This window comes from Meleagris gallopavo, chromosome 2 (assembly GCF_905368555.1).
Source record: "Meleagris gallopavo chromosome 2, MGAL_WU_HG_1.1, whole genome shotgun sequence".
Lineage (NCBI taxonomy): Eukaryota > Metazoa > Chordata > Aves > Galliformes > Phasianidae > Meleagris > Meleagris gallopavo.
The window spans coordinates 38,468,110-38,487,150 of record NC_139405.1 but is presented as its reverse complement, the minus strand read 5'-3'; the positions used below and the strand labels follow the sequence as shown (position 1 = coordinate 38,487,150).

The window sequence follows — 19,041 nt, the reverse complement described above, 5'->3', positions numbered from 1 at the left end:
AAAACAATTCAGCTCAATTAAAATCAGTACTATTTGAAAAACAGTAACTCTGTGTTAATATCTATAAAATAAAATTATATAAAAATGGTAAATAACATACCTGCTGCCTGTTACTGGGCATGTATGGAAGCATTGTTGATACATGAAACATTAACTCATAATCTTTGTAAGTAGTATAGAGGGAATGAGTCCCTGTTGAATCAGCTGAAAATGAATTTAATCATAAGGTCAGTAAAATAGAACATTCATATGACTTTCTAGGACACCACTCTTTACATGCTATGATTTAAATCTATTAATGCAATTTAAAACTTTTTTCAATAGAAGAAAAACAATTTGTATCAGCTAAAAATCTATTCTGTAACTTCATATTATGACAGACGGATTCTGCAAGAAGTTGCTCTCAGAGATTGCTGTCTAGGGGATGAACAAATTTTGGATAAGCCAGTACTGTAAGATGTTAATATTTCATAGGATAAGTAAACAAATAGTTTAGTTTTGTATTATATACATATATTATTATTATTTAAAATCTTAATAAAGACAATCGACTAATCCCATTCTTTAACAAAAATAAACTACTGGCAATGACACTTCAAATTTCACAATAAAACACGTACTGCAGATCAGACATTTTTAAATCACAGAATACGTACATAATATGTTGTAGTAAGATGTGAAGATAATTTTGTTGGGAATTTTCAGAGTTTTAAAAATCATTGAAATACACTTCATATCAGATATGATTTTTTATTTGGGCAGCTTAGAAATACAGTTCACATTTCAGAACATTTACAGCAAATTAGATGGGATTTACTTTGTAGTCAGAAATTAATCCCTGTTGTTCACTTTGATGTCTGGATTACTTAGGTATGACTAATTACCTTCAAAGAAAGAGCTCGGGAACTCTACTCTGCCAAGGCAGTTCTCAATTTTTCTTCACTTTTTCAATGTTCGCTTATTTCTTTTATACAATTTTACATCTTTCATAGTAATAAGCATTCTCTAGCATTCTTTTACATAGTGTTTATTTACTTTCTAAATAGTGACTATATGTTATAACTGTTGAATACTTATAGATATTTAAAGGGTAGGCAGGGGGTGTAGGGTCCTTTGGTGCTGCCCGCACCAGAACAAGGAGCAATGGACACAAACTGGACCACAGGCAATTCTAAACCCATCTGGATGCTTTCTTATGTAATCTGCTGTAGGGAACCTGCTGTAACATACACCTAAGTGTAACATTCAGCAGTAACTACACTGTATATCTATAGCCCTAAATTTGAAAGCATTTTAGTAGTTTGTGTTTATAATTTTGAATACATTCATATTACAATTGTCTTAATCAGTTATTGCTTGCACAAATTAAGTTCATTTGTTTGATAACAAATAGGGAGCATAATTTCCACTTAAGTTTCTTATTTAGATTTTATTTTACAAAGTAACTATTACTGCATTCCTGTATTGTAAAATCCTTGATGAAATTAATTTCATTATAAACTTTGTGTCATTTTAGACAGAGTTTGGAAGATGTAAAAAGGGGAAATCAGCTAAATCTTGCAATGTAAATATCTGTTTAAACTACAATGAGCTTGGCAACTCTAGTCCCTGAATTCTTTTGCAATTAGATATTAAAGATGGACAAAGTATCTTGAATAGAGATTGCACAAAATAATCCCTTTTAAATACCAATTACAGAAAAGCAGATTGTTTACCTTAAAAAAAAATATATATATGTATATATATATATATATATATATTTCTTATACAACATCCTACTTAGTCAAAAGATTTAAATTTAGTACTTTGACTTTGAAAATGAGCAAGAAAGTTTCTTTAGAAATTCAATCCTTTATATTAAATGAGCCGGAATTTTCTAACTCAGCAGATGCTCCACTGCACATTTCTTAAGTACCTCTCTGTCTGAATTTACAGAATGGCTGTTACTACAAACTTTTCACTGCTAACAATTTTAGCAAACAGCATACTTGGACTATGTTTTTCTGCACCTTGTTCTTTTCTAAATACTTATTTCACAAATTTTGGGGGAAAAAAAAAGCTAAATTTCTTTGAGTAATGAAGCATATCTGCTTTTGTGCAGAAAAACATTTTTACCAAATGAAATAACACTACTGGTCTTAAATAACTGCATATAGGTAAAAATTGCAAGCTAGACTATCCTAAGAACCAGATTAAATCAGGTACATAGTGGTAGGAAGAACAAAGAATCTTGGAACTTATCTATTCCTAGATCTCTGTGATTATCCAAAAGACAAGATTCCACACAAGACAAGAAGGTCTTCCCTTAATTTCCTTTAATAATATCTTTCTCAGTTTCCTTCTTGGCAGTTTATTTTTAACAGTTTAAGCAACTTTCCCATTTGATTATAAGGACACGTAGTATGCACAGGATAGTAGGATTTAATAGCTTAAAATGATGTACTTGGCTAACTATGTTTCTCTTTTCCTACACACACTCGTATAGCATACAAAAACTGTTTTTTTTTTTTCTAGGATGTAGTTGACAAGCTACAGAAAAGAAGATCACTGCTTATCATGATCAGTTGACAAAATACTATTAAAATCACATTAAACTAAAAAAAATGAGTTAAGCTGAAGTTAAGGGCAGTGATGAGCAAAGCTAATAAAGATGTGTGTCACTGTATCGTTAACACTGCAATTCCTATTTTTGCTATAGTTCATCTTCCTTTTCTACCATATAACATTACTAACCAAAATTCAAAGACATGACAACGAAAAGATAAAATGATATTTGCAGAAGATTAACTTGAGAACTGCAGTTCCTACCATAGGTCAGAAACATAACTTACTTTTATTATCTAGCTGAGCCCTGTATTTACTAAACCCTTTTAGCCGTACTCTTTGGCCCAGCAGATCAAGGAACTCTTCAAAAGCTGGTCCTGCCATCTCATTGTTATACATTTCTTCTTCTGTGCTTTGGCCTGCTTTGCAATAAAGGATACCAATCTTATGTTGAAAACTCAGCTGAAATAGAAAATAATAATAATAATAAAAAAACAATTACAGAAGCAAAGGAAATCAACATTAGTATGAATGAAAGTTATAATTTTGACACTGCTAATGTCTAGCAGAAAATATTTGAAAATGCAAAACCGTGTGTTCTTATTTGAGAAATGAAGTCACCATATAAAGCAAAAAGCAAACAAATATATTGAAAGAAAACTGGATTGTCACTATTCAGCAGCTAAAAACAGTGCAAGACAACTTTTGACTTACTGATGTATTGAAGCACAACCTCTAGTGCATGTTATAGTATTGGAACTTTAACTGGTAAATTTTGTGTATTTGTCCAAGGTGGGTTTACTTTTCCTTAGTTCTACTATTTAAGATTCAACCAAACCATTCCGTATACGTGAACTTTCCCCTCCATAACCTTCTAATTCAGTAATAGCAGCCATTCAGAAAATGTTCTTCTCACAAGGCAATATAAAAACAGACTCCCAGAACAATAATTTCCTTTTTATTGTTCAATAAATCTTGCGTCCACCCCATAAAATTGTCTGTTTAAACAACAACAACAAAACATTCAGTTTCCAAAGGTTCCAACATGTAAATACAAGCTGTATAAAGAACAACATACCTCAAGCTAGAAATCAAATAATAGTTGAAGAGTTTTCTTAAACAAATCATTCTCAATGCTAGGATATTAATATAAAAAAAAAACAGTTTTTTTCTTGAGTGGAATATGGTCCTGTTTTCTTAACTTTTATGCATACTTAAAATGACAAATTGGAAACTCTATCTAGTAATCCTATTATTCTTAACTGACAACTAGTAGAGCTTCAAAAACTGACAGACACCATCCGCTGTCTGTTTACACACCACTCAGCTCTCCAGATGTTCAGACATCTAATCAAACTTCAGCATTAGTGTCCAAAACAGGAATTATATTTAGACAGTCTCTCACATTAGATCAAAGGTGATAGGAATGGTCTGCTTCGCCTCAGTCATTTGTAAAACAGTCCATATTTTTAAGTATATTATATCCACAGAAATGCTACTGCTCTCATGTTTTATCACAGCAGTTTCTAGGAAAAGATGTAAAATTAAAACACTAAAAGACTGAATCAAAGAAACATACATTATGCAGAAGTTTCTGCATCAAAAATATAATTCCAAACTTCAAATGTTCCTTAACTTTCCTACTTCATGTAAAATTCAGAAATGCTACATTTATTGGAGAGTTCTATGTAAGGCAGTTACCAAGCATCAATTAGAACAAACAAACAAAAAACCTACAGCTCCCCAAATCAGCCCTGAAGGAATAGAAACTCTCACTATGCTTTTACTAACCTAATTTTTTGTGCTTCATGATTTTAAAATTGAGGTTCCTTGTGTCCCATGAAATTCAGGATCTAACTTAACAGCATTCTTGGTTTAATTATTTACCTTCAAGCACAACCAATATATAGAATATCCTAAAGATGTCCAAATTAATGTAGACTACAGACAGAATCACTGACACTATGATTCTCATGCTCCAAATCTAAATGTATTGAAATGAAGTACTAGGATAGCAGTAGACTATTAAAATCAATAGCAAAACCCTTCAAAACATCAACTAGACTGAAGTTCATTTCAGATAATGAAACTAAAGTATCAGTGGGACAATTTATTCCCATGTAACCTTGTATAAATTGCCCTAGCTCTGCAATTTCAGCAGATCTATATACATGTAAAAGCACACTACAGGACTTGATCTACTGGTATGTAACAGACTGTAACAATATACAATGGCAGCCCTTTCCCCTCTCTCACAAGGCCCCAGTCCATCCTCTCCATTTGATATATGTTTTTCATAGGGTGAATCTTTATGTGCTCTCTACATATTCTGACTGAAGGTCATTAACCAGGGATCAGTTAGGAATATAGAAAACATACAGGCTCAGTAAGGACAGGAATGAGGAATGACACTGCAACAACATTGCACCTAGACCACACAGAGCACAGATCAACTAGAAACTCTACCATAGTTTGAAATGAAATGGATCATCAAGTAGAAGAAGATTCAGGGGTATGGATGTGTACACTGCTGAAGGTGCCTGAGTTAGACCTCTAATCTCTGGGGAAAGGCAGAGTTAAGATCCCAGTCTGCTCTTGCTATTTCCTCTTGATTGCCATACATACTATCCATCCAGAATGCCTCCCTGATTGATCTCCACATTGAAAGAGTGCCTGGGGAGAGTTATGTAGCTAGTAAAATATTCCAGACTGCATGCCAGAAACTATTTATTCAGTGTAAAGCTAGCATGAACCCTAAATGGAAGAAACTGGAAGAACTGCTCATATAAACATCAGATTATAGGAAGCAGTACTGTTACTTGACACTTTTCAGCAGAGAATGAGAGTGCTTGTAGGACATTGCCACCTCTACCCCAGCTCAGTGTCTAATACTTCAATTTAAAAAACAGGGAACTTAAATTAATTTCCTTGACTTTACGATAGTAATGGCAACAACTAACAGTACAAGCGAATGGCAAGTTAGGGAACCACTTGGGTAAAATATACAGTCTAGAAATTTGCAGTGATGCTCCTTCATTCTTTCTAAGATGAGCCATTTTTGAATTAGATACTGAATCATTAGTATAATTCCAAACAGAAGCGAAGTATCCTCCAAAACATTCTGTCATTTCATGGTTAAAACACTCTCCTTCAGAAATAGTAAAGACAAAGATCTAAAACCATCCTGCCCATGAAGCACTTAATCCTGCGTATTCAATTCATGGACAAGTATTGCAAATTCTAAGTGATCATATACAAGGTTGATTCTATCAATACCACTATTCCCTAACAAAACAGCAGCTGCAAGTATGCTTGCAATAATCTGAGCCTCCCACCCACGCATTAGAAGCACTCATGCCCACAAGATTAGTAGATTTAAGCAAAGTAACTCAGCTCAGAATCATTTGGCTTGTGTAGAGACAGAAATCAAGATACCTGTCAATGCCTAAGAAAGAAATATGTAAATGAGCTTTGGGAGCATCTTAAATGGGCGATTTAACCGATGTGAAAATATCAGAATATCAGAAAATTTAAATTGATAAAGTTTGCCAGTTTTGGAATGGCATTCCATGCTTACATAAGTATACGTAATTTCAGACATGGTTCTGATCTCATGATTTCTAAATAAGAAAAACTGTGTTTAGTGTAATTGAGAACAATTTAATAACGTGACATCAGAAAATAATGTCTAAATTTATTGACATACTTGAGTGTTTTGTGTGATTTATTAATTCATTTATTAATCCTCAAAATGACAACTTCAAGTTAAAACCACTCATTACTGAACCTTAATGCCTTGTTGTCTTAAACAGCATAGATTCTTTATCACATAACAACAACTTGATGACTTTTACCATGTGGAGATGTCAGAGTTTTTTCTGGCAAGGAACTTCAAAAGCAACTAAATATCACCACATTCGAAGCTCCTATTTTCTTAGGGCTTTTTGTGATCTTAAGCCTTAGTTTGAGAGAGAAGTGAACATTCATGGAATGATGACTGGTCTCAAAAAGTATATATACCATAAACCATTAGTAGAAATGCGGAGTGGAATTAAAGAGAAAAGAAATCCTGTCAAGGTTGTAGATAAATTAATGAATTTTCCTGTAAATTTACAGTCAAATCTAACACTGATCACCACATGGCAGAATAACTGGGAACTACTTACATTCTCAAATCATGTCAACCATTCACTTTGCATCAGCTTTCTACTGTCATTTTTAAGGACAATGCTTTAGCCATGCTTTCTCCACAACCCACTTTAGATTTCACTGGAACTACTGATTTGTTTCAGTATTTGCTTCATAACACTGAAAGAGTTTTCAGTCTGCTGAAAAACTATGCAAACATTTAATAGACTGTTATACAAAATACTTATTATTCTGGTGACAGTATTAAACCTCTAGATCATGATTCATATTTTTAAATTCATGATATTTCAGACACTTGTCACTTTCAGCTACCAAGCATAAATCTTTTTATATTTGCTTAATTAATAAACTGAAAGCATAAAGTACATAAGGGCATAAAAGCATAAATGGATCTCATGCTGGTTCTATGCACAGCTTTCTGCTTATATCTAAGTAATTATCCCATAATAAGCAGTATATTAAATAATTAATACTACATTTTGCATGGTGACAGTCAATTTAAAAGTAAGACTGAATTTTCAGAAGCAAGTACTAAGACTCAGTAGTGCTATGTACCACCGCATCTCAAAATTAAGAGTTGATGTTTAAAACTACACTACCCACTGAAGTTACTAATCTCCATAACTATTTTTTAGAAATACTTTTCGTGAGTCTGGGAAATATCTCACTGAAGTCAACTAAACAAGTACTCCATGCTCTCTAGACCATCCAGTGCTTTTAGGAAATTACTATTATTTATTAGATTAATCTAAATTCATTCTGGAACTCGAACAGGAAATCCTGAGAGCAACAGGAGATCAAGAACTCTCATATTCAGAACAGAGCGCTACTGATTTCCTTTGTTGTATTACCAGAAGCACTGACAAAAACAGTAAAAAATATGGACCTTGGACAAAATTAATTTCTAATTAGAAGTTTTCTTCGAAGACTACAACAAAGAAAAATAATAAAGCATGCATACAAAACCAGCTTAATATTCTAAACCAAAAAGAAATACTCCTCATTCTACCTTTACTTTGTCACAGGAAAAGATTGGTAGACACCAATACGTTTGACACAACCAGGTTTGAAACTGAATTAGCATTAAAAAAAACTTATACCACTGCTATAATCACAGAATCACAGAATGCCACAGTTGGAAGGGACCTCAGGGATCATGAATCTCCAACCTCCCCGCCACATGCAGGGCCACCAACCTCCCCATTCAATGCTAGACCAGGCTGCCCAGGGCCCCATCCAATCTGGCCTTGAACATCTCCAGGGAAGGGGAATCCACAACCTCTCTGGGCAAACAGATACTGACTTTTGCACAGAAAATGTAATCTTTACTTTAAATGAAATAAAACAAGTTTTTAACACTTCAATGAAATCCCTTCATAAGTCTGTCCTTCTGAATTATTCAGAAGCTATGAATTTACCTACAAGCTTCTAGTGAGGCTGATTCTCTTTACTGAACACAAACTTCATAAGCATAAATTTTGAGGGGAAAATGGTGAATATTTCATTACTGGTGCAGTTAATTAATGACATAGTCTCAATTATAATTTCCATTGTTTGAACCAAGAAAGATTCTACTCAATCTACTGTGAAAGTTAATCAGAAAATTAGTGTTAAAAGAAATAAAAATTTAAGACATAAAGATATGTTATATCCTTTTGCCTTCTTACCTGTAAGCAGTATTAAGGAAGCATATTAGAAGTATTTTCATTCGCATACAGCCTTTGTACACAGTATATACAGGGCAAAAAAAGATCATGGAAATAACTCAATACAGACATTAGAAGTTTACTTATAATCTTCCTCCTACTTACTGGTCTAAAGAGGATCGCGATAGCCTAATCATTTTTCCCAAGCTGTAACATATTTTTAAAATAATTTGCTTAGAAAAGCTAACCTCATTTTGTCAATAGAAATGCAGAACTCATAAGTAAATATTGCCAAAATAAAAAATGTGACTGATCTGCATTACAGATCCAGGCTAATCAATATTATCTGCAAAATATTTTAAATCCCCACTGCCACAAATACATTCTAAATGAATAATCTTTAAATAAAAGTCATACGCTACATACCCCTTGCTCATCCAATTTAAGTAGCTGTTCAGGTACTTTGGGTGAGTTGGATGCTTGCCTCAGGCACTGAATGCTCAGCTCTGGTATTACATATTCTAGCACTTCTTTGAGAGGCAGACCTCTTGCTGTGCCGTGCCTTGCAGTAGATGGTATAGCATCTTCTAAAATTGCTCCTCTAAGTGTAGTAAGCTGCAGTAAAGATACAAAGCATTTTTTATTACAATATTAGAAAGAATTTTAGATAATGTCTTCATGTTTTACAAAAAGCATGAAACAAAGTATGAAGAAAAATTTCAATGTATTCAATTTTTTTAAATGAGTAAAAAGATTTCTAGATAACTTTTAAAGAGGACACGGGCTCTTATTATCTCAGTTATGTATTTATAATCAGCAGGACAGGAGAATTGACTGTTCCTTCATATGTGGAACCAGTGAGTTCACACCTCAAATATTGTGTTCAGTTTTAAGTCCTTGTAACAACAGGAATATCGAATTGCTCCAGAGCATGCAGAGAAGAGCAACGAAGCAGGTGGAGGGAATAGAAAACAAGAACTTATTCGAAGCGATATAGGAAATTGGGCTTGTGTAGTCTGGCGAAAAGGAACCTGAGGGGAGATCTCATTGTTTCTACAGCTGTGTCAAAAGAAGTTGCAGCAAGGAGAGTGCCAGTCTCTTTTCTTACATGACAAGTGACAGGACACACAGACGTGGTCTCAAGTCGCACCAGGGCAGGTTTAGATTTGACATTAGGAATAATTTCTTTATGGAAAGGCTGGTTAAGTGTTAAAAGAGGCTGCCCAGAACAGTGACGGAGTCCATATCTCTGGAGATATTTAAGATATTAAAATGTCACAATAAGGGAAACAGTTTAGTGATGAGACTCAGAAAGTCAAGCTGATGGTTGGATTTGGTGATCTTGAAGGTCTTCTCCAACTGAAATGCTTCTATGTTTTGTTTAAAGAAATTTACTGATGACCTTATGAACTCAGTAAAATTCTTAAGATTTATTTTTTCTAAAAAAGAATCTTAAAACACTGGGAAGCTAAAAATCATTAATTTTAATGTCATATTACTCTAGAAAACATGGTACTTGATTGTGAGGTTGGACAGACAAGGTAAGCCATGCCTAATGGCACCTTCATTTATCTTATCCATCCATTTTTTAAACCATGTTACATTGTCTTTATTGGCAAAAAGAAACATTACTTAGAAGTGAGTAACCTAAATCACTACTCTCCATAAACAGAGGCACATCTTTATTGGCAATGAAGGAACAAACTAGCCTGAAAAAAAATTTGTTTCCGTGTGTTTGTAAAAAGTGCATGAGCCCAGAGATATCAGGAACGTGTTTTAATAGTAAAAAAAGGCAAGCAGTTGTAAGGACAATAACATTGTGTATTTTCATGCAAATCAGACCTTGTTGCTGTCATAAAGAAATTACTTTTGCAAGCGACAGTAATTGATTTGAAATAAAAATTAAGAGCAATGTCCTTCGACAATAATAATGAAAGCTAGTCTTCCAGTTAAAGTAATTATCTTATTAACATATTAATAGAATAGAATAAAATAGTTCCACTTAAAAGTAACTTACAAAGACCGCTAAGTCCAACTGTCTACCCATTTCAGGGCTAACCAAAAGTTAAAGCAGATAGTTGAGGGTATTATCCTTGAACTCTTTTGAATCTGGTAGGGCTGAGGCATCAGCCACCTCACTGTGAAGGCCGTTTCAGTATTTGACTTCTTCTTAATACCCTTGACGTGGCTTTCTGCCATTCACACACATTCTATCATTGGTTACTCCTGAGAAGGAGAAGAGAGCAGCACTTCTCCATTTCTCTTCCTTAGGAAGTTGTAGTGCTCTTTCCACAAATTATTTGAAGTGCATAAAGCATGTCTCTCAGTAAAAAAAGCTTCTAAGAAAATAGTTTGAAATAGAATACTCAAAAGTACACCTAAGTTTTAGTACTTTCATATTTTTCCCCTCTCTTTTCCCCTGCATTTTTTAATCATTTTTCCTATCATTAGAAACATAACATTTAACAGTTTGGTCCAAATTTACCCACAGTTTTGTTCTTATTACCTGATTCTTCGATTACCTCTTGCAGATACATTAATTTCAGCCTGTTGGATGCCTATCTAAAAAGATAATTTGTATGTAGCAGTGAAGAGGAAAACTTTGGTCTAGGTAGCAACTATGTTTACTAACAGTGCAAGAAATATCTCTTTCCAATTAACAGATTTAGTTTCCAAGCTAGCAAATAACTAGCACCCGAAGTTCTAAGTCAGCTTTCCTTCGCAGAATTACTGAAATAATATTTCTGAAATAATATTACCTCACTTGTTCTGAAAACTATACGATAGTTGAACTGAGATCCTTCTTTCTCCTTAGCGTCTTCAACCTTCTCCCTCCGGATGCTGACTGCTACAGGTCCAAGATTTTCATCTATTCCAAAGTAGTTCTGATGCTCTTTTGCACAAAATTGAATGAAGAAAGAAGAGAATAATGAAGTGTGAATCTCCCAGAAAACGTTGAAACTACATTAAAAATTTTTGCACCAAAAAAAGTATTACTTCAAATTGAGTGCTGTGATTTGTAAATACACTGGGTGTACTCTTTACTGTACAGTATGTAAATCACAAAATATGAACTTTGATGAGTAGAATGATAACTCATCACACAACTCATAATTAAGTTCAACTTCTGATACCAAAATAATTATTTTTTTGCATGATACTGTAAGAAACTAGTTTGAAGAAACTATCTAGTAAAGTTTCCAATAAAAGTTAGTAGTCTCCAAACAAATAAGGTACCACATAGTTCCTTTATTTTATTTAGTTTATTCTCATTCTTGCTTGACACTTTACATTCAGCAATTCAGTTCTGACAAGTGAAAATTGAGACTAGTGACTCTTCAATCTTTGTGCAAAGTTAAATTTGTCATTGAGCTAAATGGTCCTGGCCAACTAGGGGTATGTCTATGAAGTATTGCCTACAGAGGAAGAAGACCAAGACAGACAGACTGGACATACCCCAGTCCTTGGAATAAGACAGAATAAATTCTGAGGAAACTGGCCAATGTCACTGTAAGGCCACTAACACCTCTGAAATATTATAGTGAGTGGCTGTACCCACAAGAGAGAATCTGGGAAACTACAAGCAGGCCCAAGTCTTAGGCCCCAGTCGGATTAAAGAAAGAATTATAATGGAAGCCAATAAAAAGATGCTTGGGAATAGCCTGCATAGATTTACCGAATACAAATAACATATCACCAAATTACTTTCTACAATGAGATAACTAGTTTTGTGGACGAAGATGCAGCAATGAATGTTAGCAACATGTATTTTAGCAATGCTTTTGATAGCCTTCCTGTAGTACCTGTGCACGTAAACTGAAAAGACTTGCTTTGGACACAGAAATTACGAAGTAGACAAACTGACTGGAGAGCTGGCCTAAAATGATTCTGATAAGCAATATAAATTCCATTTAGTGGCCAGTTGCTAAAAGATTTGTATCAGAAGTTGATAGTAGATAGGAGCTGTTACTGTTTAATACCCTTTTTTAAAGATTTGAAGGACGGGATGGAATTTCACATGCAAGCCTAAATTCAAAGGAAAGAGTTCATGTATTGGAGGTTATAGTTGCATTTCTGAGGGACCTCAGCAGTCTAAGAACAGGAAAACTGACACAGACCTGCATTTCAGATAGAGAAAGGTCATGAAACAGCATGGGCTTGGGACAACCTATTTCAGGAGCAGCTCTGTGGAAAAGTATGGGGCCCAGGTGAGCACTAAGTTGCACAGAAGTTAGCAGAACAGCCTGGTAGGAATGGAGGGTAAGCACACTCTGGGCTGTGCTAGTCAGAGTATTCCAGTAAATCAAGAGAAAAGATTATTCCTCTTTATCAGGCATTTTTGAGACCACACATGGAATGCTGTCACCCTCTGTCAAAACTGGATACAAGTCCAGCAGACAATTACCAAGAAAACTTTGAACACAACAGGAAGTTGGAGCACATAACAGAAGAGCCAAAGCTTGAAAGAGATGAGTTTTCACAGCCTAAAGAAGAGCAGGAGAGCAAATGTCTCACCCCATCATCTGAAGGACAGTAACAGTAAAGGAGAACCTGACTCTTCTCCAAGGTAAGAAAGAAAGGACAAGATTCCACAATTACAAGATGCTGCTCCCCATAGAGGAGAATCAAACCAATGAGCACGTTGCCAGGAGAGTTTTGTGAAATCTCTATTTTGGAAATAGAATGAATCTAGAGAGACAAGGTTCTGAACAGGTTGCTCAAAAACTACTTTCAAAGGTGGCTTTAAATAGGGAATTGGACTGATGATCTTCAGAATTTTCCTCTAAACAGGTTTATGCTATAACTCTAGGTTTTAAATAGTAACGATCCAATAGATTAATTTGTTCTTTTAAGATTATCTAGATTAAACTCGTTTGATGAATGAATAAGAAAGTTTTCAGAAATGAATAAGGAAGTTTTTACAAAATTTCTTTTACTGGGAAGTCATCCCAGAGATCCCACGCTTGGAATGGATACAAAAAGATAAAGTTATCTCTAATTATGTAAATGACAGATTTATTTGTCAAACCAATTTTAAATTACATTTCCAGTAGTCTTCCAAAGATCTGTCTATAAAGTATACTGGTGGCTACTGTCCATCTCCCACTGGAAAGAAAACGAGTAGCAGCACATTGTAGACAGAAAACTTTTTTTGCAAGGAACACCTGGGATCAAAAAGGCACAGACAAACCTATTCTTTCATGCTCACCAGCTACGCTACATTCTTCTCTCCTTCTCCACCCTGGCCATTATACCTGCATGGATTAATTATAGCTCATACTTCATAGTGTTAAATCAAAACTTCAATTAGTAAACTTAACAAATAAATGGAATAAGATTGTATAGATTATAAAAATATTAATTTGTGTGTGCATGAGAGAATAAAATTCATAGGTCAAACATTCTGAACAACATAACTCTCCATAGCTGCATAGTCAAGCTTTGACAAGGGGTAAACTTAATTAATTTCTATAGCTTTCTGTTTTGAGGTAGAGAAAACTGTATTCCACATATACCAGGCACTTGGCAGCTATGTTACTGAGTAGAAAAATGCAAGCTTGGCAGATATGTTGTACAAGATGTTAGCGGATAAGAGATAAAAAAATTTAAAGTGTTTTGAATATTCCAACGTTTAGAGACAACATTTTTAATTCTAAGTTGTTGTTTTGTTTCTTAGTTTTTTAATCTCAAGCTACAAACTCATTAACGTCATTAAATTTATTTACACTGAATTAAAAGTATCATCTTTTTGAAATGAAAGAGGAAAATGCTATTTTTTAGCTGTTTGAATAGACAGTAAATACTCCTTATCTGTCATTTTCAGGAACAGATGTCAATATTTCTTCTTACATGAAGGTCTTATAGAAGTCTGAATTAATACCAAAAGCTTGCTAAGCCTGTACATTTCTTTTAAGACATTTTTTTCCACTTTGATATCAGTTCATAAATCCAACAATTGTAAAAATTGTTAGCAAGCATCCCACAAATAAAAAGCATAGTAATAACAGTCAAGTCTCGAAGTATTATGAGAATAATCACGCAAAAGGAAAAGGACAACTCAATGACAATAACAGCAAGCTTCAATTATCCTTTTTAAAAAAATCAACACAATTTTTTCCCCCTTCTCATCTCAGTCCATCACACAAACATTTAGTTCACAGAAGGACACAATTAATAAATCAAAACCAATAGATAAAATAAGATGTTCTAGCTTTTGATAACCTTAACTGGAAACTGAGAAAATAGTTTTCATAAACATTAACATATTTTACATCAGTCTTGTTGGATTTGATTTTAACAATAGTTACAATGCTTATAAATATGCAATATAAAACAACAGCTCATTTCAGAAGATTGAATTCCAAATCTTTCATTTCTTGAAAGGGAACAGAATAATTAGTGCTACACATGCCCGGGTGTTTCTTCCATGCATCTTAAAACAGAAATAAAACTTGTATGCTGACAAGTGCCAATTATAAAACTGTGAATTAAATCAAATATGCAGAAAGTTGTTTCTCTATCACAGATATGTTGTTGAAGGCAAAGAAAATCAGTAGCATTACATATGTCTCTATATACAAGTGACTATTGTTTGCTAAATTTTTCATTTCATCCTTCCACAATTTTGCTAAATTCAACTGTGCTATTAAACCTACAATTCACTGAACAATCAGCTAGGACAACTCACTGTCACAGAATAGTATCAAGACTCGGTATGCATACAAATGTCACTTTTTCTTACACAGAAGATCAGCACAACAGCAAGACATTTTGGCGCTGAAGGAAAAATACCTGTTTTATATCCTCTATGTGCTTTTCTTTTTAGGTAAAACTGTGCTCAGCAGGAGGTAATCTGGAGATTCCACACATGCCTGATCCCTTCAGACAGTAGATACCAAAAACTGAGTTTTTGCTATGTGTGCCCTGACTTGCTTATTCTTTTACTCCTAAGATATCAAATAAAGGTTTCTCTTGTACAGCTTCTGTTACTGTTCCATTGAAACTTAATATGGAAGAGGGCATGGCATATATATGATTTTAAAGGTGAAACCATAACAGTTCCTCCTGAATACTAAATGCATCACGGTATTTACTTTTGAAGAACATTACCCACAGAACACTTAGTAACAAGAACGTTAACAATTCACATTCACTAGTATTATACCATATGGAGTACAATTCTAAGATACCACTTAAGTTTTCAATACTACACTAACATAAATACACTTTATTTTTAATCAAGAGATCATTCAAAATCAGAACATTAGTTAATTAAAACTAACTTCACTTGCATCAGCCTTCAAGAAAAACCATTAACTTTGTTTCAGGTATCTTATTTAAAGTGTTTTTTCTTTGTATTTTCTTTCTCCTTCCATTTTCATTGTTTTTCATTGCAAAAACAAAAACGTTCAGCTCTTTGGAACCTCTACTACCTCCACTGTAAAAGAATTTCACAAACAAGTCATCTTTTATTTGGTTTAGTCCTTGTCTTTTTTTTTTTTTCTTCCTATCAGACCACAACATTTCTCCATTGACAATTATTTCTGTCTATGCCAATCCTCTCTTCTGCCTCTCAAATAATACACACTATTCTCACAAGTTTCCCTTCATTCTCTTCCACTCTGGCTCCCTCAGTACTTTTTGGTCCATTGCAACCTGCCTAGCATAGAAGCCATTTTGAATACTTGAATTTACTGCCCATCCTTGCTCAACCACGTGCCTTTTTCTCTCTCATACATCACAGTTCTAGATTTTTCCCTCCTTTTCTTTTAAATATACCGTTTTTACAATCGATATGTCCTAGGTTTCCACCATATCATTAAACTTCACTGGACTTTCTTTTGAGTCTCTCATAAAGGGTCACAGGAGTAAGGAGTACAGAAAGGAATACAGTATAGAGCTTATTTCCTGCTGCTCAAATACAGTTAGAAGGCAAAAGAAGTATGATTTCAGGAAGTCTTAGGTTTGGGTGTTTGGTTGTTGGTTTTTTTTTTTCTTTTTTTTTTTCTTTTCTTTTTGTTCTTTGTTTTGTTCCTTTTTTCGTTCTTTTAATAGCAGCAAAAAGATTGAGCAGGAACTCATAACACAGATAGGCCGAGAGGTATTTTGAGTTTCTGCCTCTCACAAAAACAGGGATTAAAACACACTGAGCAAGGCACTGCTGAATACAGAGAGCCAAAGCAGATCAGAATGAAAATCTCTTATCTGAATAACAATTCAAGCCAAGTTAGTTACTCTACTGAGAAGAGCACCCTGCTACTTTGCAGTTTGAAGATACCCAAAAGAGTAAAAGGAGAGGAGAAAGGCATAGAACAATCTTCTTAAGGCTCAAAAATTAAACATTGTCAACAGCTCTGTATTTAATGAGCATACATATGTATGCACAGTATCAAACACCCTAGAGACACAAGAAGACAGTTTAATTTAGAAGGTAGTTGTGAGCTTTGATAATGAAATATTTTCTTCTGGAAACCCCTTTTAGTAAATAATGATTTCCATTCTGAGTACTGGTATTTCCACGACTTTTTCTGGGTATAAAACTGATCTTTTTTTTCCTGCCCTCCAACAAAGTCTTGGAACAGAGAAGTTACTTCATCTACCAATTTAAGTGATCCAACACTTAATGAATTTAGGCAAGTACTGCATATCTTTACACATAATCCACCGGACTCTTGCTTACCCACAGGGAAATATTAAGAGGCTTAATTTTAGTAACACATTTCAAGATCCTCAGTCTTCCCATGGAGAAGAATTTTTTTTTTTTCCAAAGCAAGTAAAACCTAATGCAACTGATTTGAGACATGCATGCATTAGAAGAAATTACCTTTTCCATAGAAGAACTTTCGGTAATAATATGCTCCAAGATCAATGTGTTCTATGATGTAACGCTTCACTTTCTCTCTGTGAATCGACTGGTTTTCTCTTGGTACTTCTAGCACTGAAACACCAGCATTTGTGCAATGGGAACTCAGAGACGACTCAAAAGAACAACTTTCACCTGAAGAAAAAGATGCTGAATTTGCCCTAGAAAGTGCAATCCGTCTGTCTCCTTCTCCACCAGTTTCATTCCTGAAGTAAGGACAACTTAATACTAAGTCATTACTTTTCCCATCACCCTCATCGGCATCTAAGTTCTCTTTTGAATTGAGATCTTCTTTGCTTCCCAAAGGCGATTCACAGTTTCCCGTTTGGCCTGCTGGCATCTGAGTTTGTGATGCAGCTGAAGCCCCAGTGGTTATATTTTTCCTTTTTCCCACATTTACTCTGGTAGCCATTGCTTCATTTATATTAAACAAAATGCTCTGAACATCGTAATGTGCAAAACACTTCTGACAGTTCCAAGAGCGAACATTTCTGTCGAGTCTATCATCCAGATCAGTAGAAAACTTAAAAGTTTCATGTTCGCTTTTAACTGTCCGTAATTTTCTAAATAGAGAAGTTTCTACCGTTTCTGCTTTTAGTCTCCTCTTGAAAGATTTCTCCCTTTCTCGACCAATAAGCAGGGCACTATCCATATAATCCAAGCCAGAAATCCTGACAAATTCTCCCCTGGAAATCTGTGCAGCAGCATGTAGACTTGGAGAAACCGAAGGATCACAGTGGAAAAACTCAGGAAATCCAAAAGGAGCAAGGGTTTTATGTTCAAAATTTTCCACTCTGTATCCTCTTAGCATTGCAAAAAAGTTTTCTCCAGACAATCCTTGCCTGTCAATTGAAGAAGTACTGCCATATTCTCTATGAAGTGCTGCTCCAGTATTTGGGTTAACAGCATTCTGGTCTAAAACATCTTCAGCATCAATATCACTTATTGTCACATCGCTGTTGCTTCTCTGCCTTATGGGATGAAGTCCCCTTTGAGGGGAATGAACAAAAAGATCCCCAATAGAGTATTTTCCCTCAGCAAATTCAAGTTCTAGCTCTTCTTGCTGCCCTTCATTTTGGTCATTTTGTCCATTTGGATGTACTGATCCAACACTTTCATAACTAGCTGGTGGTCTGTTTTCCCAAGCAGCTTTACTCAGTTCTTTAGAGCAATCCTTTTTAGGGGGCCATTCAGATACCCTTGCTCGAACACCCATTTTAGGCACAGCTGGCGTACCATTTGATTGATTACTCTCAGATTTGCTAGATGCATTTGAAGGAACAGGAGGACCCATGCTACCATTCAAAGCCTTAAGTTTTCTAGCAAAATAATCATCAGATTGCATGCTTCTTGAAGACTCCCTGAACTTTGAAGAAGTTCTGTTGATTTTGTGCTTATCTTCTTGCAAAGACCTTTGATCACTCATGTCCAGTCAGTGGGAGGGGAACCAATAAAGTTACATAAATGTACTGTTAGTTTTATTATTACATTGTTTTTTCATGGGCCAATAAACCCAAAAGTAAATACACAGCTACAGTCTTCCCAGAAGAGTAAATAGAACCCTCAGTGTCCCATTTTTGTCCAACTTCTGCCAGGAGAGCAATCTTAAAATATTTCCTTCCGTTCAGATGCATTCAGTTCAGTATTAATCCAGTCAAATGTCTTTTATCTGTTTAGAAAAGAAATGAAAACAAAGTGTATTAAAATGTTTATAGTCAACAATGGTAAGCTTTTAGTGTTGTTTGTATATATACTATCTCCCATGAAACTGAAACTAATGAGACTTGTTTCTTGTGATTTTATACTCTCCACCACCTAAAACTCAATAAATGCAACAAT

The 19,041-nt window shown here is 34.6% G+C and overlaps 1 protein-coding gene across 4 annotated transcripts in view; it reads right to left on the bottom strand.

Moving 5' to 3' along the window:
* The window catches only part of SIPA1L2 (signal induced proliferation associated 1 like 2), a 134,850-nt gene that overhangs the window by 60,678 nt on the left and 55,131 nt on the right, over nt 1-19,041 (bottom strand). For all 4 annotated transcript variants that reach the window (XM_085219738.1, XM_085219735.1, XM_085219736.1 and 1 more), the window contains exons 3-7: nt 17,164-18,871; nt 11,099-11,232; nt 8,766-8,954; nt 2,832-3,006; nt 101-204 (exon numbers count right to left, since the gene is read on the bottom strand). In XM_085219738.1, the coding sequence (XP_085075864.1) occupies nt 101-204; nt 2,832-3,006; nt 8,766-8,954; nt 11,099-11,232; nt 17,164-18,628 (2,067 nt within the window). In that variant the 5' untranslated portion in view covers nt 18,629-18,871. The remainder of the gene's footprint in view (nt 1-100; nt 205-2,831; nt 3,007-8,765; nt 8,955-11,098; nt 11,233-17,163; nt 18,872-19,041) is intronic.